Below are 24,878 nucleotides of genomic sequence, written 5' to 3' on the forward strand. Positions count from 1 at the left end.
TTGTCTTGTTGAATGCCATGTTGCCCACAAATTTGTTTAAACAAAAATATTAAGTTGTCCCAACATTTTGGTGCAGTTTTGTTATGGTGATTCTTTTTCATGTAAATTTTCCCGCCAAAAAAAGCTAAGTGGGACCCTGACCTGGTTAATTAATTGGATTAATTTTTCCCGCCAAAAAACTTAGTATATACACCACTCTAACCTTGAACTTGTGCATCCCGCTCCCCACTCTTCCTGCCCACCTCCCCAAACCTACCTTCTCCCACAGTAGTTACACTGTTCCAACACTTCAGACTTCTTTGGACATGTCACTTCTCCAAACATGTAGTCACCACACTCTGCTACCCAAACACTTACTTGATCGAGTGTAGTTTTTCATGTCATGTTAGACTCTAGAATGATCTGTCGATGTCCTGCCTAGTCAATTGCACTGGTATACTGATGTTTCGAAGCATCAATGTCTCCCAAAAAGACATCCCCCGGGGAGTACACTTAGTGCATTGACCGAGCAAGAGATCATTCGAAAGTCTAAATGTGACTGAAAAACTACACTCGATCAAGTAAGTGTTTGGGTAGCAGAGTGTGGTGACTACATGTTTGGAGAAGTGACATGTCCAAAGAAGTCTGAAGTGTTGAAACACTGTGTAACTACTGTGGAAGGTAGGTGAGGGGAGGTGGGCAGGAAGAGTGGGGAGGGTGATGCACAAGTTCAAGGTTAGAGTGGTGTATATACTAAGTTTTTTGGCGGGAAAATTTAATCCAATTAATTAACCAGGTGAGGGTCCCACTTAGCTATTTTTTTTTAGCTTTTTTTTGGCCGGAAAATTAACTTAAAGGAATCAGGGTGAAATTGATGTGGCCAGCTAAGATACCCAAAGTTTTTGGCGGTGAAATTGATGTGTAAAGGTCCAAAGAAGTTTGAAGTGTTGGAAACAGTGTAAGTAACATACTGTGAGAGTTGTGGGAGAAGTGTGGGGAGGGGGGTACAAGTCCAATAAGGGGGCAATTTCACAAATTCATGCTATTTCAGACCAACCTCCCAAAACACTTAGTCACTCGAATGATATTTTTCACAGGAAAATTTAAGCTTGACGCTAATCGGAATGAATTCAGGATAACAAAATTGAAGTGACCAATTACATTTTGTGACAATGGGTAACAGCTTCTCTCACAAAAGGCATTCAGAGTGACTAGAGAAAGTGAGTGAGTGCAAGTGTGTGCACATGAAAGCATGTGGAGTGTTCACAAAGAAACCATACTCACACCTCACCATCTTCTTTCATGCAGCCCTGCCTACAAAGTCTGGTTCTTCCTCATGCTGCAATCCGGTCTTTGGGTCCACAACTTGAAGATAGAGGCTAGGAAGACAGAGGAACAAAAGTCACTGTACTGACAACAGCAATTGGCCTTACTAAAGCATGACATTACATGTATATCACACAACATGCAAGTTTATGATTATAGTTAAGTTGTAGCTGAATGTATTTAAAGGTCCAACGCAATGCAAAAGTGTGACGTGCTGTATTTTAAATGACAAAGTGCAATGTGGAAGCAAGGAGGTTATACTGGAGACACTATAACTTCTTATGTATGACTAATTGTTTGAAGATGTGAAAAGGAGTCTAGAAAAGTGTGACATAATGTGTAATCAAAAGCAGTGCAAGCTTTTGTGACTGGACAAGTGGATTATAGGATAGAGATGTATTAGCAGTATTGGGTGTGTTGCTGAACAAATAAACTATACTCACAACTGTGCCCGTTGTCTTCATTTCCTTCTGCATCTTCAAGTCAACTGGTTTCTCCCAGAACAGACAGCTGACCCTCACGACACACCTAACAAAATTATATGAAAGGATATTAAGTGTAATGGAAAAACATCATGCAATTCAACTATCCCATTGATTGAATAGACTTTGAAGGAGTTAGGCTCCACAAAACTGCTTTTAAACATGTTACAATGTACTTGTAGCATTTTACACATCAGAGTTCTTAACATACTAGTACATGTGAGGACAGGAATAAGTCACGTAAGTTGTAAAAGTTGCTTGAATACATGTACAAAATTTAGGTTTTTTAAAGTGTTTAGTAACTGTTACTAGCAGCATGTTATCCCACAGTTTGTAATACATCCAAGAGGAAAGAAAAATTCACAGTTTTTAAATATTGTCTCACCTGCATGGACAGGTACAAACTCCTGATCTGAATTGAGATTTTTCTCACCTAATATCCCTCTTAAATCTTCAAATCATCTGGTCAGGTCCTATCTGTCTTGTCAGGTTCAGACATTAGTCTTCAATACTGCATCAGTCAGCAGCCACCTAACTATGCAGACATTAGAAGTTACACACTCTCAAACAACATGAAGTAAATAATAGGTTGAATGCAGAATTAAGATTTTTCTCACCTGATATTTCTCTTGGGTCGGTCTTCAAATCATCTGGTCTGGTCCAGTCTGTCTTCTCAGGTTCAGACAGTAGTCCTGACAGCAGCCACCTGACTATACAGACAGTAGAAGTTACACAGTTGTCTCAAATAAGACCAAATAATTGTAGGTAAAATGCCATATTGGGATTTTTCTCACCTGATATTCCTCTTCAGTCTTCAAATCATCTGGTCCAATCTGTCTTGTCTGGTTCGGACAGGCCAGAGTCTTCAGTACTGCATCAGTCAGCAGCCACCTAACTATGCAGACCTTAAGAGTTACACACTTGTCTCAAATAATACCAAGTAAATGGTGGGTAAAATGCATAATTGGGATTTTTCTCACCTGATATTCCTCTTCGGTCTTCAAATCATCTGGTCTGGTCCACTCTGTCTTGTCAGATTCAGACAGAAGTTCTCACTACTGCATCAGCCTTCATCTAACCATGCATACATTACAAGTTGGACACCGTAAATATCTTTACTTTAAAACGGACACATACCTTGACAAAAACTACATAATGACCATAAAAATGGGGATAGAAACAACAATAAAACAAATCAACCCCCTTCAACTGAAACTTTATGTGGAATACGAAAAAAGTTGGCGCAAAATATTTTGAAAACAGGTACCTTCAAGCATAGTCATCTGTAGTGTTTGCGCCAGAAATACTTGGGCTAGGTCATTACTATTTACTGAATTACTCTAAAAAGGAAACGAACAAGCTTTTAAATCAAAAATGATACATTTCAAATGATAATGAAGAACGAATTTCAAAGTATGGTCAACTCGATTTAACTAGTTTCCAACCGTTTTGTATCGTATTCATTTCGGCACCCTGAAGCTTTGAGGCCCCCATCTTGTTTACGCAAATTTTTGGCGGGAAGAACATTCCAACAGGTGTTTTGAACCACGTGGAGATAAAGAGAGAAAATGGTTTGGTCAATGCAGAATTTCTTCCGACAAATATAACCTCTAAACGCTTAACAACTGACTAAAAAGACATGCACATACATTTAACACTCTACAAGTGCACCACACATTGAAAATGTTGAAAACGCGACAACTAGATGGACTTTTCTAAGCCTATGTAAAATTAGGAACGGTCGCTACCTAATACAGAAATAGTTCATTTCTCACGGAATAAGTTGACATGTTCGTATTAGTTGCTAAGGAATAATGCCAGCCAAACAATGTACTGGTTTACCTGAAACAATGAGCGAAGTCGTCTCCATTTGTCCATACCACGCTACTCTTCCCAACTGTCTCGCCATTTGTCTTCTCCAAAATTCGCCAGGTCAGGAAATCCGTATTTTCTCCTCAAAACATCACCAGAACGGCACAAATCCACAGCGAAAACTCCCAAACATTATGCTGCACACTTACTAAGACATTCTGCCGACGAAAACGTCTAAAATTACCCAGAAAGTTGTGAAAAAATCAGCCCAGAGTACTAGTATTCCCGTCGTACGAAAGCGCCATTTTGCACGGACCATACCAAACTTGTTTTACACAGGTGTGCAGAACGGCCGTGCATAATTATGTCAAGTTGATAATCTAATTATGACGACCAATGACGGCCCGTTCCGGTGCCAGGCACTTATATGTGTCGAAGAAGGACGATTAGATTATCTCATTACGAAGGGTACTAACGTTGATGTCAATCTCGGTATAAAAAAAGGGACGAAAGTGCAGCTACAGGGCACCTTTAAATTCGTATTTCCACCTGTTATCAACAACCTAATAATACGTTATAATCTTTCGCGCATTTGTTCTACAAGAACCAATGCCAAAATTAAAAGGTAATCAGCAGGAATTAGAAGACGAAATTTGAGAAGAAAATATGCAAAGAATGGCAAGTAAAACATTGCCCTTTTTGTACTTCCTTTATTTACCTCCCAAAGCTCTTACAAGACACAGTAAACCCTGTGTTGATGACAAAACCCTGTTTTAAGGTTTATCAACGTGCACAAACACCACATCTTAACATGTACTTAAGATTGCACAGCAGTACCTCAAGGAAAAGTGGCTTTACAGACAAAATACAACTTGTAAAACATTAGCACAAGTAAGCATTGTAAGATTATGTCATTATGGTAATAATCATAATATTATGTAACTTTACATATCATATATAATCTAAACAAGTGGTAAAAATGACACATTATAAGCATGTCATGAATTTCAGATAATGCAACAACAATAGCTGTTAATCGTTCAACGAAATTTCTGGAATGAGCAAGTCCTTTGTACTAAGAAAAAGACGTAGCTAAACCTGTCCTATATATATATCAAGAGTCCTCCAAAGTTTCAATTATAGTTATACAGTTACTTATGATCATATCAATGTACATTAATGATATAATTAATGTTGTATTCTGCCTTGATATGAGAAAAAAATGTCTAAACACTTGCTGTATCATAGAAACTCAGTCAGTGTGAATAGTTACACTTTTTTCACACACATACACTGTAGATGTTCACATTCATTCACTGTTGCCCATTCCACAATGATTCTGTACATGTGAGAACACAAGCTAGCCTCTCCAATGTACCTCCACAATTAACCTTCCCATTGCTACCTAACCCCTTAACTATTCAAATTTCGAGCTAAATGTCTACTTTAGCAGGGAGAAGGTTAATTACAGAATAGATAAGACTAATTGTCCAAAATCTTAATGATTGTATGCATTTCATTGCTGATGTTTGACGATGATACAACATTTTAAATCTTATACATCAGTGATTTGAGTAATACAAAAAATACATTTGTACATGTAGTAGCTAACTTGTATGTCGGCTAATCATGATATCATAGCGGGCTAAAAACCTTACCCAAATCCAAACGTGTCTTTAAATTTTTTGCAGTATAAGCATAATACAGAAACAACTTCTATCAGATAGACATGTAGTTAATATATTATCATTAATGTTCTACCTAAGTTACAATTGTGAATGGTAACATTCATAGCTCCAGTACTGGATTAGTCAATGTAAATAAGAAACTACTTCTTTATTGAAGTTTTGGAGATGTCTACCCTGAGTGACTATTGTTTGTACTTTTCTACACAGTAAAAGTTAAAATCTCAGTCAACACTTCCAGTCTAAGTTGATACTGAAGCCAAGTTCCCGCTCAAAGCCAGATATGATTTATAAATATTGGCAGCATGTAGGGACAGGTTATCAAAGGTATTAATAAACAAATGACATAATTTCAACAGCAATATAAGCTATAATATGATTTTGTATGCGGAAATTTCTACAACATACTAGTACATCGTATTCTTTAGCACCCCTACATTAAGAGCATCAGTAACAATTTTAGTACACGTACATGAGAACACTCATGAATTTTTACATATAAATCTAACAAAGCTCTCCAACAGCAAACATTTCACTGGGTATACCAAAACTCCAAGTTTTGTTTTTTTTGTTGATGGCAGCTACTTGCCTATGCATGGCAATTTCAACACTGATTGGCTAATGCAGTTGCGTCTCACACAGCAGATGTGTAAGTGCACTTGATTTAAAACTCAAGACTAGCCTAAACAGGACGTGTGATGGCATCTTGGTGAGGTCTAGCCTGTACTATGTGACAGTACAATACAGATGAAACCAGCAGGAAACATGATTATTAATCAAGTTACTTCTACATCTGGGTTAGGGGTGTATTTGTCCAGTCACAAAAATACAAATGAGTGTGGCAGCACTATTGAGCAGCAGTCCATTCTTGCGCACACGTGGATAGGCTGACTCATTTCAAATGTATTCATATTACAAATGAGTTTCGCACCAAAAAACTTATTTGTATTTTTGTGACTGGACAAAAGTGCCCATAACCCAAATCTGTATGTGCAAGTGTCAACTTCAATACCATAAGACATAGTTCACTTCCTACACATAATGACTACTAGCTAATACACATAGCATCTTTTGTGGATATATAAATATACAACATAAGTGACTTAAAACATTTTTTTTCCTCTACATACAGTACTTATATTATTTAATGTAAGTTACAAACTGCAAGATCAAACCCAAACTTGACTGGCCCATACTTACAGACCCCAGCAGCAGAATTAATTTTATAACAGCATGATTTGTCAGCAACTGCAACCAGTGGACTAATAATTCATCTGGCACTATTTTTACTAAATTTTAGTACTTAAACCTGGACAAGTCTACAGTTAGCTATCGCACAGGTAACACTTTCAGACATGAGGCAGCAGCACTAGTTAGTTTGTAGATGACAAAAAACAAAAGGATGTTTTTACTCATGGGCCTGCCACATACAGTACATAGAACACTTCCCCTAAAGCTATGTACCTGCAAATCTGTACCTAAGTAAAACTTAGAAATTCATTTTGTAAATATACATGTAGCCAACTGTCTTCTTTAGTGGTTAATTGTTGACTTTGTATGAGGGTTTACAGTTATTTATTTTTATCTGAAAACAAGAGTGTTTCCTAATTTCAAGTTCTAAATATCTTTTTAGATGCAATTTATCTATCTTTGGAGTAAAAAAATGTTGTCCACTAGTGTTTTATTTTGTTCAGGTACAGGTAAACCAGATGTTAAGATCCAGACCTGTATCAACATAATTTTACAGGTACAGGTATTTCGGTACACAGCCCTACACCCCACTCCCCACACACAGACCAGTCAGTCTTTGCTTCCCTATATTCTATAGTCTCTGTACATGAGCTACTGGCTTTGCTGCTGAAATTTCCCAATCATGGCCCTGGGCTACTGCACTCTGGCTCTGCTCCCAGTTTCCCAAAGCCTTACAAATTAACAGTTATTGGTTCATAGTGGTGATGTTCTGGGATATCCACTGTGTGTAGAGCTCCAGTCTGTAGAACTCTGCGTGCAGAATCCTGTCTCCGGATAAAGACGGTTACCAACAACAGAAGCCCTGTCAATCAACAGGCACAGTCACTACTGGATGCACTCTTCTCCCTACCAATGGAGATGACTTTGGCTCTTTTCATGTCTGTGGAATTGTACCGCGGTAAGGCTTTGTTCATCATCTGTTTGTGGGCCTTCAACTTGTGCGCCAGAGTCATGAAAATGGCCTCCACATTGTCCGCCTCCGAGTCGTCCTTGGCGGAGGTTTCGAAGAGCGGCATGCAGTGCATGTCGGCGAACTTCTGCGCCAAGTTCGTGCTGACCTGTATCTTGTCCTTCTCGTCGCACTTGTTCCCCACCAGGATGCGGGGGACGTCGGCGGACAGCGAGTGGCGGTCGCACTCGTCGATCCACGCGGGCATGTTCTCGAAGGACGCCAGCTTGGTCATGTCGTACACGAACACCACGGCGTGCACGTTCCGGTAGTAGTGCTGCACCATGCTCTTCCTGAAGCGCTCCTGACCTGCAGTGTCCCACAGCTGCAGCTAGGGGGCAGCAGGAAACAAAACAAGCCGTTACTGTCATGGCTCTTCATTAGCAAAAGGAAAAAAACTATTCTAAAAAAAAGAATGATGCATGTGATCTGCCTTCAAAACTGAAACATATTTGGCTTCTGTTATCAGCTGCAGAATAGAAAATGAGAGTCAGGCTGGGCTGCCAGACGAGTCATAGATAATCAATAGTAACCCAGCACTTCATAGTCTCCGCTACTGCCGATAAAACATCGTCTGATTTTTTCTATGTTGAAATGTCAGTTTCTCAAGTATATGTAGTCAATCTTTGACAACAGCAAAATTTATGGATGACATGTACGTGTGCATTGATCAGCTCAATTGTCATTCCCCTGGTTAACTGGGGTAACATAATAATTTGTATCCCTTATAATCATCACTTCAGTGACTTCTTTTCTGTTTTTGCCTGTTTTGCTTAACTGTTGAATTGCCTGATTCCAGTTTTATACTGTAAGTACATTGTACAAGTTACATGAAAGACGACTGCAGCAAAGATTATAATTAAAGAAGATCTACTGTCTGGAAACCAGTCATAAGATTGACATGTGATGTCTGTGGTATGCCCTCTACCCTGCAGCTATAGTACGTAGTATAGGTCAACATTGGATGTTTCCAATCCACTCACAGTCCTTTGTTTCTAACTTCCTACCATTATAAAACACACAATATATGCTGTTTCCGACCCATTATTAGTTCTATTCCACTTCATATATACAAAAAGAGCCAAGAAAAATACTTGAAACCAGTATCACTGGTACACTGGCACATGGTCCTGTATGTTGAAACATTTAGTTGCAACACCAGTGTGGGCAGTTTATAGGAGTGACGTAAGGCACTTTTACGTAGTGAGCCGTTCCCTGTGAAAATGATGTAAGTAAAGAAGATCAGAGGTTCTTGACCTTGTGCAGCAGTCCTGAACATCTAATCTTCTACCTGGATGCAGACGAATGACAAACGTTATTGTTTTGTACTTCTAAAGAAATCTACTGTCGTGGGAAAACACGGCAAGACTTGGTAATGAAGAAATACAGTCATAGTGACTGTTTGTACATCAAAACTATGTGGCATGTCATCTGCATACATGGGTATAACATCATAAATGATACTCAAACTGATAATTTACTAGTAGGAACTTAGATGCAGTTTTCCTACCATCAGATTTTGGGGCATGTGTAATCTGAGTCATTATCATAAAATTTCAAGGAATCCTCTATACTATTTTGAGTTCTTCTGTAAAAAAACAAATTCAGAACTCAACCAACCAACAAAGAATCTAGAGATGGTAAAAACATCACCATATCATACAATGAAATATTCGCTGTTGCTGGGATGAAAGCCCAGGAAGAGGATGTGGCTTCTCTGAGCACACCTGTGGTGACACAGGTCTATATGGTAGCAGTGAAACATCACAAACATCAGGAAGGAAGTCATAGCGAACTGCACAAGTACAATAAAACATGGTCACTCCTGTCCTGCATGGTGGCATTCTTGTCCCTGTAACAATCGTGGGACACATTTGTTGTAGGTCACTGCAAGATTTTCATGCCATGGAATTTTCAAGCTCAGTGAGGCTATGAGAGAGGTAACTACAACTGCCAGCAAGGATTGAAGGCATCCTTGAGCTCTCCAAGCAGATGTTTAGGCTTTGGCCTAAGTGTTTTTAGACATTTTTATCAGGCTTTCTTTTCTGCATTGATATCTTTTATTTTCTTAGAGTTAGAGTGGCAGAAGGTAACTGCCTGGCAAATGGATACTGCCTGGCAGATGGTAACCGCCTGGCAAATGGATACTGCCTGGCCAATTGGATACTGTCTTGCGGCCACCAATAGATCTGCTTGGAGATTATGAAGGCAGCCTTTCCTGTAAAAGAAAGACTGGATTTTGTATGACACATGCACAACTATCCAAAAAGAATGCCCACAGTTTACGATTGTGACCAGGCCCTAAAGTAATAGGCTCTGCATCTGCCGCTACTCAAATATTACATTCATTTGTAAATGTACTTCCACTTTACACTTGCTGGCTTTCTTTCTTTTAACGCATATATATTCCATAACATTTACCAGTAGAGAAATCCATATGGCAATGAGGCAGCGTAGATGTCAGAAGGTCATTGACGCCAATCAATATCTGCCATAAAACTGTAATGACAGTAGACTCATACTTCATGACATTACCCAAGGACATTATACAGGGAATGTCATCACAAATGAAACATGTCAGAACAAGTTCACAAATGTAGATCATCTCTTTTATTTATTTATTTTTGTTTGTTTTGGTTCACTCATGCACTTAATTTTTTATAATAACCTTCTCCTTGCTTCCTAAGTCAAACAAAACAATTTGGTACTGAAAAGCTACTTAGTGGGGAGAAAGATAAAGTACACTGAACTACATGTGTATCTAGATGTTTAGTTTGTTTTATTTGACTGCACACTATCTCATATCTAAGCACAGTATCATAATACATACAGCACACAGTAGAGGTCATTGTCAGGAATCATATGAAAACACTAGCCTCCTGTGCAAGCCCCGCGGCGGTGGAGAAGAGTTTTTAATGCGTTATTTTAATATAGCCGGCCATCCTACATAGCCGACGAGAGAAGGTTGCTTTCCGCCCCCGTGGGCGTAAAGCAACCTTCTCTCGTCGGCTATGTAGGATGGCCGGCTATATTAAAATAACGCGTTAAAAACTCTTCTCCACCGCCGCGGGGCCTGCACAGGAGGCTATGAAAACACAGCCATCAATCTTTATAACTGAATGATAACCTGATGTTACATCTAGATTTCTGGACTAATTAGATTAATACCTGCATTGAGTTCAACATTGAATAGACTGTTAACATTGGAAGTGCCAGGTATGAAATGCCACCATTTCCTATTCATTGCCAATAATTTTCAATGCAGACACATCTATTTGGCACATGCAAATTGTTTACAATGAAACTAATAAGCCCTAAGAAACACCTTGTCGCCAATTAATGACATCAATTGATGCTTTGCAGATGTAATTATCACCTAATTAAGAGAGGGCGTTAGACTGAACACATCCATTGATCACAATTTGATTGGCTTCTATCCTAATAAAATCAGCAGCATCATGAGCATGACATTGAAGTCTAATGAAGTCTACATACTAAAAACAAAAATATCAGCTCCCAGAGACAATGGAAAAACAATACTTTAGGGTATGACAGAAATATGCCCAGGTATGTTCTGTTGTCAGGTTGATACGAGAACTTCTTGTGTGACATAATTATAAAGTATGTGTACGTAAACGCTTTGCGTAAACGTAAATAAACAGATGCTTCCATTTAAATACGAGACAATTTGCAAGCTCCTTACCTTTATCGTTTCTGTATCGATTTCCAGTGTCCTCTCTCGAAAGTCCACCCCGATCGTGGCCTCTGTTTTGTCCGGAAACTTGCCGCCACAGAATCTGAATGTCAGGCAAGTCTTACCGACGTTAGAGTCTCCGATAACGATGATTTTGAAGATGCGTTTCTGCTTCTCTACGGAGAAAGTCGACTCCAGTTCGGAAACTTCGGAGGTGGTGTTTTCAGTCTCCATTTGCGATTGTTTACTGGCCGTTCGTACGCGAAATATGGGGCCCAGAGTTACAACCTACCGCCCTGCAGCTGCGACATCGACCAATTAGCCTGTCGACTCAAGGTTAACCCTCCTATTTTTCAGAATTTACCGGTGTCTATCCTTTTTCTAGGACTCGTCAGCCATGTTTTCTTGTAGAGCATCTAACTCTCGCGTAATCTCGCGATAACAGATGAAAACGTGAGTATCAACAGCATCAAAATGTGACAACCTGTCATCACTTAAACATATATAACATACAATTTTATTCATATATTACATCATTATCAACTTTGTAAATTATAATCTTTAATAGTCAATAGAAATGATAGATGTATTCTGATAAATGGTATTCAAAACCAATATTCTCTTATTTTGAAGCGGTTTGTTGCGTTAAACAGGTAAAGCAGCTGAGATAGCAGACGACATAGTGTTGCATTTTGCAACAAGTTTGAGGGTTTGTTTTGCGAATTCGTCCTTCTTGTTGGCACGATTGTGTGAAACTTCGGTAATCTATAAGTCTTCCAGTAAAGAAACGCATGATTCAGGATGTCGGAGCAACAGAAAAGACGACTACAAGTTCTGCAAGTGCACCTGTCCAGTGGAGCAAAACTTCAGGCCAGGTCTACAGGTCCTGAACCTCTGCAAAGTGGCGAAGGCAAGGTGTGCATGGTGGAAACAGGAGCTAAACTGGCACTGGGCAAAAAGTTTCAGGAACAGATCAAGAAGGTAAACCTTTAAAGTAGATGGTTAGTCGTACAGCTAAACACTTTATTCAATAGTGCTATATTAAAAGTTTTGAGTACTGTTGCAAAGGCATTGGACTTTGATCCTTCACTTTTTTGTTCCTTTCCTTTGATCATAAAACATTGCTAACTTCAAATGCTGTAACAGCTTCAATAAGGATGTAAGCTTAACAGAATAGAGGTTATTAGGCTTTAAAGTTGACTGTCACCATAGTAACTGGTGCAGACACTCGGTGGTTACATTATGTGGCAAGTTGCAGGGCAGAGTTGATGGTCACCAGGGCTGGTCACTATATATAGAATATGTTTAAGTAAGAACATCTCTAGCAATAGTTAGCCTAGACCATGTGAAGGTAACACAAGAAAGGCCAACATTTGCTTGGGAGCAAATACAGCATATTTCACTCCATCTTCCAAAATACAAATACTACTTTGTGTTGGCAGCGTGGCATCAGTGCAGAGGTTCAGCCCCCACCCCCAGGCTTGGAGCAGGCACACAGGACTCTCCTGACGCCTGAAGCTGTGGCATTTGTGGCCAGACTTTGTGCAGAGTTTGACAGAGATGTTGATCAGGTGAGCCAAGTCCAGGATACTTCTCCTTCTTCTTTACTGCATTAATTAAGCTCCTCTAAGTCGGTCTTTTTTCTAAATCATTTGTTGCACTAGCTCTGCTATTTCTTTTTTCTCTGTGGGATCTAATTGCAATATCCGTACTAAAATAACAGTCCACCTTCCAACAATCTGTTATGCCTGTATTTGATAACACAATTAATTCAAATTCCATCACATATTGCAGATGTTGAGGGCTCGTGTTCTGAGGAAGATACAGATGGACCAGACGGGAGAACTTCCAGACTTTCCTGAGAAAACCAGGTAACGTTATTTTGTAGCAATCCTATTACATGTATATGGTATGCCGATGAAGGTTAGACATCTGGGTAATGAGTTTCACAAGAAAGCAGTTACTCAAGCAACTGGATTTGAAAATCCATCCACTTTCTTCAGTAACAGTTGTCTTTTGTACAATTCGACAAAGTTAAATGGGACCATCCAGCTGTCTGGATATTCAATAAATAGATAAGAACTGTTGTGTTGTCTTCACAAGGCGGATTCGTGAGGCCGAATGGAAGGTCCACCCAGTCCCCAGGAGGTTACAGAACAGACATGTGGACCTGGGCGATGTCTCACCTGCCAACACTCAACACTTCCTGCAGGCACTTAACTCTAAAGCAGAGGGCATCCAGGTAATGTCACACAATACGGCACTTCCTACAGGTTCAGAGCTCTATAGCAGAGAGCATCCAGGTAACTTAATCACACAATACTTACTACAGACAGTTAACTGTAAAGCAGAGGGCATCCAGGTAATGTCACACAATACTTCCTACAGGTTCAGAGCTCTATAGCAGAGAGCATCCAGGTTACTTACTCACACAATACTTCCTACAGACAGTTAACTGTAAAGCAGAGGGCATCCAGGTAATGTCATGATGAAGGTAATTATTGGAGAACAAAAAGTTTTGGCAAGCAAAAATTAGCTCAGTATTTCAACAATAGAGTAAGAGAAAGTCTACCGGTATTGTTTTTAATTCTGGTCTTGACTGTTTTCTCTCAGACTGATTTTGATGACGGTCACTGTCCCACCTGGACCACCCAGCTGAAGGGTCTGTACAATGTTTACCTGGCTGTACACAACAAACTACCAGGTGAGCACTTATCAAGCTTAATGATCAGAAGAAGAAAAAGAATAAAGTATAACAAGTGGCAAGGTGGTCTTGTGGTCAGGGTTGTTGACTTAGAATCCAAAGGTTCTGGGTTCAAATCCCTGGCATTCCCCAACATAGTACCATAGGGAAAGACATTTTACACCTATTTTCTCACTCAACTCTGGGAAAAATGAGTACCTAGCTTTAGTTTAAGGTTCGTAAAGCTGGAGGTCTCGTGTTAAAGGAGAGCCACACTTCAATGAGATATCCCACCATGCATACTAAAAGAGTAGGGGTCTTTCCCAGTGTAAGTGGTTCAAACCTTACAGTCTGGTCTTATACCACTTGTAGTTACTGGACAAAACTGGTATGTTATGCCTAAATGGGGTTTACTGGTTGTGCAAAACAAACATTTGACATTTTCTTGCTCTTGTTCTGTCTAATACACTGATTGTCCTGCTGTTTTGTAGGTGCCCCTCGCATTTCTAATGCTCCTGTCCTGATGCTGAGACCTCGAGCATGGAACATGGTGGAACACAACATGCTGGTAAGGTCATATTAAGTTATGCTTGCTGAGTGGAATAAGGAAAATCTTAGGTTAAAATTTCAATACTATTAAAATGTGTTAAAAGTGGATGTTTGTGTGTATTGTACGGTAAGGCTATTCCAGCCTAAATGACATAGGGAATGTTTCAGAGCAGCCTATGTATACTAATCTATTCTCTCCTGTTGGATCAGTTAGTCCTTACTCTCAGTGAATCAAGCTTGTCTGGATCATTGATGTTTCAGACTTGAGAAGAAGAGATGATGTTCTAGTAACCGAAACTTAGTTCAGTGCCTAATCAACTTCTGATCAACTTTTACAAAATTCATAAAAATTGATTATCATGAACTTTTTCCACCCAGGTGAATGGTAAGGAGGTTCCAGGTCCACTGTTTGACTTTGCTCTGCTGATGTTCCACAATGCACACCTTCTGATAGACAGGGACAGTGGGCCCTTCTTCTACCTCTCCAAGGTACTGAATTACAGGTTACTGTATTGGAGGGCTTTATCAACTTGAAGGTTTTATACATGTGTCTGTCAACTATATAACACTGCAGAAAGAATCGTCCAAAATTATTTGTTGCCTTTTTCATCTGATGATTCTTTGATGGCTTTTCACTTTGGTTAATAGCTTGAAGGTGCCAGTGAAGCTAGGCTATGGAACAAGGTCTTCATCTGGACACAGGACAATGTGAGTAAGAATCTTTACTGTGTACAATTGTTGTTTTGTTCTTCTGATATGACGATGATATGACACTCAGGGGTCCTTACTGATAGGCATGCCTGTCCTGCTGTTGTGTTACTGTAGCTGGACATCCGTATAGGAACAGTGAAGGCCTGTGTTCTGATTGAGAACATCCTGGCCTCGTTTGAGATGCACGAGATCCTGTATGAGCTGAGAGAGCACAGTCTGGGCCTCAACTGTGGCATGTGGGACTACTCAGCATCATTCGTCAACAAGTTTGGTACTTGTTTATTTGTTTATCTTAGTTTATCACAACATTAGAGGGAGGGCAAAACAGGTGCATATGTCTATCTCTCAAACACAAGGGAATATACAGCCTCAAAATCTGTATTCCATATGACAACTGCTCATAATATTATCATCTGTCATAACCACAGTTAAAATCTTTCAATCTTTAGCCTCCATAGTTCAGCAGTTCATGACCCTGTCTCTGAACCAAGAAGTTGTGAGCTCCAATCCTGGCTGTTGCCGCTTACCTGACATGCACAACACTGGAAAGATTCACAGTCCTAAGTATAGAATTGGATATTTGGCCATGGCCCACTGTTCAGTTTATATGTGGAAAAGAGCTAGGGGAATTTCACTGGTACTTGAAAATACTGTACATAGTGCTTGACTTCTCTGTCACAACCAGTGGAAGAGTAGTTCAAATGCTCATTGAGCTCATTGAGCTAAACTGGTTTGAGATCATTTCTATTTTCAATTTCAGTCTATTTTCAATTTCAGAATGAAAACTGATGTATCTCTTGCATCTATTTATGTAAATCTTTTTTAGTTGGGCTGTCATAGATACAGCCAGGTTTGGCCAACTAGTGTTATTATTGAGAAGTTTATTGCAAATATTAATGGCTTTAATCTTGGGAGGAATACAAAATGGCTACACAAGCAGCAAGTTACTACAAGTAAATCATCAGAAATACATTTTCACAATTACAATCTGTTGCATCTAGGCCACAGACCAGATTTTGTCCTTCCTGACCGGAGTAAGTATGTGAGCATGGAACGCCACTTCCTGAAGAGTTACATGGACCTGGTGATCCAGACCTGCCACCAGAGGGGGGCCCACGCTACAGGGGGGATGTCTGCCCTGCTGCTCCCCGCAGGGGGGCAGGCTGGGGGGAATGATGTGGTCGAGAGGGTGTGTAGGTGGGTTACAGCTTCTATATGTCTCTCTGTCAATCAGTCTATGACTTCTACACATGTACATGTACAAATGTACCAATACTTGTTTGGCCCTATTGGACACATAACAGGGTTTAAAATACCCACTCTCGTGTAAGTCATGTTTTCAGTACACAACATTTTGCATACAAAGCGACCCTTTTAAAGTTTACAGCAGCTCAGCACTCATGGCTTTTGAAATAACTGTCCCACCTTGGTTAGCATGTGAGTGATACATTTGTACATGGTCTGGCTTGCGTCCTAAAATAAACAACTGGTGTTGACAGCAACCTGAAAAATTGATGGGCAACCTAGCTTTTGGCTTAAGAAAAAAAGCATTTCGAACTCTGCAATGTCTCCTAACAATTCCCCAGGTCATTACATATTGTATATCCCCCAGTTCAATGCCCTGTATATCTACACTGCATACCACGACCAGGAGGGTGCTGCACTAGAAATCTCTCAAGCACACTGTGTTCAAAGGGGTAGATAATAATAAATCCTGGCAGATAAATGTTGATAACAGAACCTTTTTACTGCCTTGCAGGGACAAGTTGCGTGAAATCAAGTCTGGTGCAGATGGCTTCATGGTGTATGATGTGGGTCTTATCAGACCAATGCATCTGGTGAGTGAACACTTATGCTGCTAGAAATTTTTATAGTCATTCCATTGCACATGGCTAGAAACCTCACCAACCAACTGCCAACCACATAGTTGGCTATGCGTGACATGGACGTTAGGTTCCCTGACAGACCCTATTAAACAAAGTTGTTATGTTTTATTTTATGTCTTCTTTTCTGTTTGTAGCTGTATGACAAGTTTGCTCCTGGTACCAACCAGCTCCATGTGAAGAGAACAGACGTGCATGCACTGAACAAGGATCTACTGCAGATGCCAACAGTATGTTACATGTCCTAAAATACTTGCACAAACACCATTCTTATATTTTGGCAAAACCTTGTTGTCTATGTGTATATTTTATGTATGTCTGACCTGTACTTAGTGGTGCAAAAGGAACAATGAATGTTTTCACGCATTCACCATTCTTAAAATCCTAAAAATTCCAGACAAAGTTGTTTTGGTTCCGTTGTTCCAAACTGATATTAGACAACTTGTTTCTCCGCTGTATGCTTTTCGATCATGTTGCAAAGTCTAAGGCAGTACCAACAAAGGGTTTTCTTGACATGTTGTCTGCAGGGAGGGGTGACTCTGAATGGCCTGAAGCACAACATAGCTGTGGGCATCCAGTTTATCAATGCCTGGCTGTCAGGTAAGCATGTTAGAAGATACTGCGTTAGATTAAGGGCAGGTACTTTGAGTTTGAGTGAAACACACTGTTGTATTCTCCATTTACACATGAAAGCACAACCCACAAACTAGAAAGATATTAACATTTGCAAAGCAAATATAATGTTAACCATGACACAGTCTAGCCTAACAAACTACTCCTCTGTTTGTCTTACTTAAACACATTCATGTGTACATGTATGGTAACCAGCCCCTCCAACTACATGTATGTCACTTGCTACATTGTACATCACCAACACCGCACCAGTTACCATGGTGACAGACATCTGGTCCAGGTTATTGACCTTACCTATTTGTTTGGACAAAAAGAAGGAACAGAGCAAAAACAATATGTTTTCCTTCTGAAAAGGTGAATATAAAAAAGACATACCGGTAAAGTATGCTGCATACACAATAATTTTTTTCTGTTCCCACCAGGCCAAGGGCACTTCTTCTACAAAGGCTGTGTGGAGGACTCTGCCACAGCTGAGATATCCAGGTCACAGGTAACCTGTACTGAAGACAAAAGTTAAATGGCAACCAACTTATATACACATGTAATTCTGCTGGGTCACATACAAATGTATGTCTGGCACCTGTAAAAATGCATGTATAGAGATTTCTAATGCAATTTCTCACCGCATAATGCATTCCTGCATACTAGTATCTAAACTGCATACCTGCAAAAGAGGATGGGGGTGCTATACTAGACAAACACATTGCAAAATGTATTTCCAATGTATTACTGCTGTATTACAGAATCATTTCAACTGCAAATTTAAACATCATGAAAACCATGTTTAGGAGGCTACTGCAAAAATTGCAATGAAAGTACACACGGTCAAGCTATTTTGTGAATCAATCTACAGTAGTTTCGGTGGGGTGATTGAGGGGGACAGTGAGGTAATATGGCATAACGACAGAGTGTTCCGCTCAGAACCAAGATGTCCCGGGTTCGAATCCTGCCAAGTCACCAACCTTGTGCCTTTGAGAAAGGCACTTGACACGACTTCCCTCACTTTGCTCAGATGAAAATGGGTATGCCAGAATGATCATTATCATGATCGTGGGCATTAAAGGAAAACCAAACCAGACTAACCTGCTTTGAAACACCACAGGTCTGGCAGTGGGTGCGCCATGGTGCTAAACTGGAGGACAGTGGAGAGACCATCACACGGAGGATGGTGGAGGGGCTGGTCCAGCAGACACTCCGAGACCTGCACCCCACACACATGGACGCTGCAGCCGCCATTTTCTTGGAGATAGTCCTCAAGAGAGACTTCCCAGAGTTCATCACTACATACCTGAACCTGGAGCACGCATTTCTGAGTGGGAAACTTTCATAGTGTAATCAGTACTTTGTTGCTCTCCAAGCAGAGGTTTGAGCTTATTTTTGGCGTGTTTTTAGTCTTTCTTACTGCCAATACAAGGGTGTAAGAAAGATTTTTTAAAAAGTCCGATAAAAAAGCATTAAAACACGCCAAATATAAGCCCAAACCCAAACCTCTGTTTGGAGAGTCATACTTTGTAGGGGTGGGTGCTGGTTCAGCTTGATCAGGTCCAAGTATTGCGGTAACGGTAAGGTAGTAGTACCACACTGTATATCATATTTTGGAGAGTGGATTTTGGACAAAGACACAGGATTCATGGGGTTCTACAAATTATGTTTAAATTCAGTATAGTGGAGTGATGTTGATGAGAAAGCCCAAGGATATGGTGCAGAATCAGGTGGATTTTTGGGTACTAGTAGTTTGATTCAGGGTTATTTTTTTTACCAATATGGCCAGATAACCTAGTAAGATGTCTATCAGTAAATAGAAATGTCAAAATGACTATGTTCTTGCATGTTACAGCTGAACTAGTGCCCACCTCTTGTAGTTTGTATGGAGACTTTTCATTGATGTCATAATAGAGAGAGATCATTTGAATACCCCATGAACATATAGTGTGCCTTGAGATAGCTGTGATTATATCATTGACAAGGACCAATACAAGAGACAGCTGCAAATGATTAGGAGAAACACATCAATTTGTATAAAAGGGAATTGAATTATTTATTTTTCCATAAGGAGAATATTTGATGAAGAATGATGCATGACAAAAAGTGTGAATCAACAACATACAGAAGGGTTCAAGCTCAAGGTAAGATCTGCATAGTAAAAGCCACATTCCACAGAAACAAACTACTTGAGACGAAGGGAGCTTTTTTTTCTTGGGAGAGATTAACAAGTATTGCTACACAACTTTATAGTACAACCACATAGAGTCTACAACAAAGCAATATTAATTGTACATGTTCTACAGCCTAATTCCCCAACCATGGAAAAAATAAATCCATTCGTATATACATGCACTTCCAGCTATTTCCGCCATTTCTTCGCCCAAATTATCATTTTTGTACACAGAACTGAAATAAACCAGTATTACTATTACCAACCTCATTGTCTAGATGATTAACTTGCATCTATATATGCTAGAGGAGGTAGCAATCTTAGGACATTCGGGTATCCATCAAACTTAACATTAATTTCATAAGAAATAAGGCAACCTACTACTTAAACTTGTTTGATCATACTTTACTTCAAAACAGTTGCCATATTTTTACTTCAGAACAGTTATCTATATAATTCATTACATTTGGATTTAGCTCTAGTACTTGCGGCTCGATTCTTTAGCAGTTCTCTTTGTTTAGGTTTTCGGTGAAAAGATGCCAGATGTGGCAGCTTGAAGTTTTGGGAGGAAACTGAATTTTTAATACGTTGTACTAAATAAAATGCTGTTGCCTTTGAAGCCTTGATGCCTGTCATATACTTATCCTTGCTTTGTTTTGTGCATTCTAACACCAGTTCTGTTGCAGTTCCCATGATTGAGCCAAGCAAAAAAATTAAGCCAATACACGGTCAAACTCTGACCTGTGTTTGTGGTACAGTCAAAGCTGTACAAGTGACCACCTCTACATAAGGACCACCTGGCCAATGCCTTACATAATTTTTCCCACTGACACAAGCATTAAGAATCCTGTCCATAGTGACCACCTGTCAACATTTTAACTGACCCCCCAGTGGTTGTCTTGGGCAGTTTTGACTGTACTGGTATGTTCGGCTCTACGGGATGACTAATTTAATTCCAATTGTTGCAATATCACAGCAAGTAGCTCACTTCTGAGCAGTGATGTGCTCAACAAGAAGACTGATATGCAGAGTTGAACAACATTATCAAAGTTTTTGCAGCTTTGAAAAGTGTTAAAGTCAAACATAAAAAAACTGCTGCCATAAGACAGCAACACTACTATAGCCCTCCAACTACATTTCATTGGTCTAAAGGCTAGTGATGTATTTTGACATTACCGGCCAAATAACATATTTCTTACACAATTCAGTTCATACAAAAATTGTGACATTTCCCTGTAGTATTATAAACATTTTATGATACCACAGGGATTGGTAACCAACAAAAAATGGCTGACTGGTTTGGAGGAAGTTGGCACAATAGTGCACATTTCTGCCAATTATTTCTGACTGCAATTGCATCTTACAATTGGCTGGGAGTGGAAAAACTACAAGCATTCAGTACATCCAAAAGCAATTAACCACCTATGTCCTTTCAATATCGATTTGTAACTGTTCAGCAGTTTTTGTTCCCACCCCAACCCTGTCTTACTTTTTGTAGGCACTATGAAGTACAAAACGTCCAATGCTCTACACATAACTAACTGGATGCAAAGCGATGCCACATTGAGATGTAAGGGTCTGAATTTCTGGTCCAAAGTTTTATTTTTGTCTTCAGGTAGGAAGACACCTTGGCTCTTAGGTAGTACCAAAGCTGCACACAACACTGTCTTATATTTGCCTTGAAGCAAAGCGAGAACTGGTAGCTTTCCTCTTTTCTCTTCAAGTCCAGGAAAACAGGACGAACAAGTACACGTGCTTTGGCTTGTCCTCATCCCTGGTGTCAGTCCCTCCATCCCGCACCTAGAACCCTACGCTAAGATGATGTCATCAAGAACCGTTGGCGTCGACTTCGGGATGTCCGTCTTGCCCATCTGTTTGCCCGTCCTGCTGCCCATCTTGTGTTACAGTGTCCGATTCTGATTTGGGCGGCATGAATACTCTGGCGAAGGGAAAGATCTGGTGGCATTGCGTCTTGTAGGCTTCCGTCTGCTCCTCACACTTGCCAAAGGCTCCAGAGCACAGGGCTTCATGTACCTTGATGCATATCTGAAATGATTTTAAACAAGAAATTTCTTACCACCAATAGTACAAATAGTACAAAGAGTTCAACTTTGGAAGGACAGTATAAAGTTGGAAGCATTCACAAATTATAGAAAAGAGGATACACTTTGTAATATCATGTGTAAACAGGAAAGGTTCCAAAAATGCATTTCACTACATATACATCATATAAAATGTTCAAAGTTTTCCTCATTCAACAAACACAATTACATTCGGATATTGACTTTAATATACATGCACTGTCCTAATTCTAAGAAAATTGCAAAACCTTATACATTTGTACCTTCACCAAATGAGTTTGACCTCCATGACTGACTGACATATATTTGATACATTTCTCATTAATTATGCAAGAAAGGTCCTTACTTGTATGTGTAAAAACAACTATTACAATAGCACAACAAAGACCTCTTTCTTTTGTTTTTAAACTCTAAACAGGATTCCTCACCTTGACATTCCTATCTATCAAGTTTTCACTCAGATCTGTTGCTAGTTCTAGAGCTCTGTCTTGGCTTTGTGGATCTAAGAAGTACAGCATCTTGGCACCTGGAAAATGCAAAAAAATAAACTAGTGTGTTAGTATTTTGTCCCAATATAAAGTAGCTGATTTACTAATAATGCAACTTTATATGACAGTGTATGGACTGAATGTGACACTATGGAATACAATGTATAACACATTACTGTTGACAATGAAAATAGCATAACAGATATTTAGACAAACAATTTGAAGATCAACAGCTGAGTACATGTTGTATCTAAAATATCAACACCAGTGAACAAGTACATGTAAACAACATTTATCTGAACATTTTGACAAGACAACAAGAAGGAACATATCTTGTAAAGAGTGTTGACCAAACAAAAGGTAGTTGAACAGCAACACTCACACATCCCCTTTAATCATCTGTCTTTATCATTATGATATGAGAATGTTCTCTTAATTTGAAGCTGAAAATTAGCTTTTTTTTGCTACTTTACCTGCTAACAGGTGTTGTAATGAGTTGGAGTTCCTCTTGATGAAGTCTGCATTAAACTGTTTGATGTCCACCTCTCCGAACAACGCCTTTGTCTCTTCTTGTAGCACCGTGGACACCGGACCGGGCAAGTTGTTCTTCTCTGAAACTGAGCAAAAGAGGGAATAAATAGCATTATAAACACAGCTTTTTGTGGTGCTTGAGGGTCTGGCCACATTTGACATACAATTGCTACATGATTGCAAATCAAGGGCCTTCTTCGTGCATGTGTCATACAAAATTCAGCTGAATTGTTACAGAAAATGCTTCCTTAGAACCTTGCAGCTAGTTAGTTCTGTCACAGCCTGCTTGAAAATTGTACATGTACAGAGGCATGGAAGCTCGACATGGAATGGGACATCCAATAGAGCATGGTAAACTCTGGTGTTCATCTCCCTGCAGGTAATGAGAAAATGGCTAATGATCAGCCATCCCTAATTGCAGTATGCAGGGGTCTCCCGACACTGGCATTACACTGTAAACAACCTTTGGCTGAATCTGTTGATTGCCAGAAAGTCGATAGATATTATATGATTATTATGAGAAGTACTCACCTGCTTTGGAGAACCTAACAAGACATTCGTGCAGCCAGGCATTGTTGGAGTCCAAGGCCACAGCCCTCTTCACAGCCTGGAGCATCAGTAGCAGTTTGCCTAGGAGACATCAAATATTTTGTTTTTTGTGTACTTTTGAAAATGTATAATTTGGGACTTTTGGGCTGTTTTCAGAGCAAAATGTACCATGGCAGTGTGTGTGACCATATTTGGTATGAGACCATACTTAGCATTTGGTATGAAGAGCAAGAACCAATGGGCAAGCAGCTTTCTACAGGCATGGCCTGATTGGCCAATTTACAAGTGGTTGTTCTTCCTTCTTGCTGATTGGCTGTTGAGATAATTAGATCACACTGACACCTGACACTGCCTTATACTTTATACACTGCAGATAGGTACAAAAATTTTTGCCTTGTCTTTCATTAGTAGCTTGAGACTTCAAATCTACTGGAAATTCTTTCCGACGAAGTGACATTCATGTGGCCAATCAAACAAGCACAATGGTCTAGGTTCAGCAAAATGACAAAAACTTCATCAAAAACTTCAAACAAAATCTCACCTCTTCTATAGTAGACTTCAAAAGCCAGCAGATGGGTCTCTATCCTTTCATGGGCAAACATTTGGATCGGTTTTAGGAACTTCATTGCTTCATCCAGTGGATTTTCCACCTGAAAAAAAAGTTCACAGAAGAGTAAAAATCAACATTAACAGACAGTAACAGTTACTTCATACACATATTTCATTTTCACATGAAGTATCATTATACCAGCACCTTGGTAGAACATAGTGCACCACCACACATTCCGGAATTTTCCTGTTTTTTGTTGGAAGTTTGGTTAACGTTCCATCAGAATTTGATCTGTTGCAGACATCTTTTCTGACACAACATTTGAAAACTCTAGATGAAATATATACCTTAAATAAGACGTTCTGCCAAAGTGCTATGCACAATACATTACTGGTTTCCTGCAGGTGCAGTACTTTCTGCCGACATGGACATGCTCATTGTACCAATATGACTGCCACTTACCTTGGCCAGTTTTTCAGGCACCAAGTCATCTTCCTTAGGACCGTCCTGCTCCGTGTCAGGGTCCTTGCGTTTGCCCTTCTGCTGCTGCATCTCCTGTTGGTGTTTCTTCTCCTCCAAGATGGCCGCCTTCTTGGCAGCTCTTCTCTGCTTACTTCTCAACTTCTTCAGCTCTTTTGGACTCAAATTTTCTGAAGAAAAAACAACATAGCTACATGTACAAACGTGAAAAAAAATCATTGACAACATATACAACATGACCAAACTATCAAAACACAGGAAACTTTTTTTAAAGCTCCATGGACCACACAAATTAAATCAATAATTGGTTCTCAGATTTGCCTGCTTCATTTTTTTTCCAATTTGAAAAAAAATTCTGGTGTGACCCCTATATTTGAATGAAGTCCTTGTCTTGCTTATTGATACAG

General features: G+C 39.7%; 3 protein-coding genes across 3 annotated transcripts in view; 1 reads left to right on the plus strand and 2 right to left on the minus strand.

Moving 5' to 3' along the window:
* Positions 1-5,708: 5,708 nt before the first annotated feature.
* LOC109477596 (putative Ras-related protein Rab-33) lies at positions 5,709-11,629 on the minus strand. Its single transcript, XM_019778933.1, has 2 exons — positions 11,188-11,629; positions 5,709-7,815 (listed from the first exon to the last, which is right to left on the minus strand). The coding sequence occupies exons 1-2, from the start codon at positions 11,410-11,412 to the stop codon at positions 7,345-7,347; spliced, it is 696 nt and encodes a 231-aa protein (XP_019634492.1). The 5' UTR covers positions 11,413-11,629; the 3' UTR covers positions 5,709-7,344.
* A 185-nt stretch (positions 11,630-11,814) lies between these two features.
* On the plus strand, positions 11,815-19,059 carry LOC109477554 (malate synthase-like). The gene is made up of 15 exons (XM_019778875.1): positions 11,815-12,159; positions 12,621-12,749; positions 12,973-13,049; positions 13,282-13,420; positions 13,792-13,882; positions 14,353-14,429; positions 14,789-14,899; positions 15,059-15,118; positions 15,236-15,392; positions 16,123-16,318; positions 16,881-16,959; positions 17,142-17,234; positions 17,532-17,604; positions 18,060-18,127; positions 18,740-19,059. Exons 1-15 carry the CDS (start codon positions 11,980-11,982, stop codon positions 18,965-18,967), a joined length of 1,758 nt encoding a protein of 585 aa, XP_019634434.1. The 5' UTR covers positions 11,815-11,979; the 3' UTR covers positions 18,968-19,059.
* A 589-nt stretch (positions 19,060-19,648) lies between these two features.
* Positions 19,649-24,878, minus strand: part of LOC109477546 (N-alpha-acetyltransferase 15, NatA auxiliary subunit-like) — a 20,772-nt gene continuing 15,542 nt past the window's right edge. The window contains exons 17-21 of the mRNA XM_019778861.1: positions 23,983-24,091; positions 23,424-23,522; positions 22,835-22,978; positions 22,302-22,399; positions 19,649-21,838 (exon numbers count right to left, since the gene is read on the minus strand). Of these exons, the coding sequence (XP_019634420.1) occupies positions 21,620-21,838; positions 22,302-22,399; positions 22,835-22,978; positions 23,424-23,522; positions 23,983-24,091 (669 nt within the window). The 3' untranslated portion in view covers positions 19,649-21,619. The remainder of the gene's footprint in view (positions 21,839-22,301; positions 22,400-22,834; positions 22,979-23,423; positions 23,523-23,982; positions 24,092-24,878) is intronic.

The sequence above is a fragment of the Branchiostoma belcheri genome, unplaced genomic scaffold (genome assembly GCF_001625305.1).
Source record: "Branchiostoma belcheri isolate BF01 breed outbred unplaced genomic scaffold, Haploidv18h27 scaffold40, whole genome shotgun sequence".
Taxonomy (NCBI): Eukaryota; Metazoa; Chordata; class Leptocardii; order Amphioxiformes; family Branchiostomatidae; genus Branchiostoma; species Branchiostoma belcheri.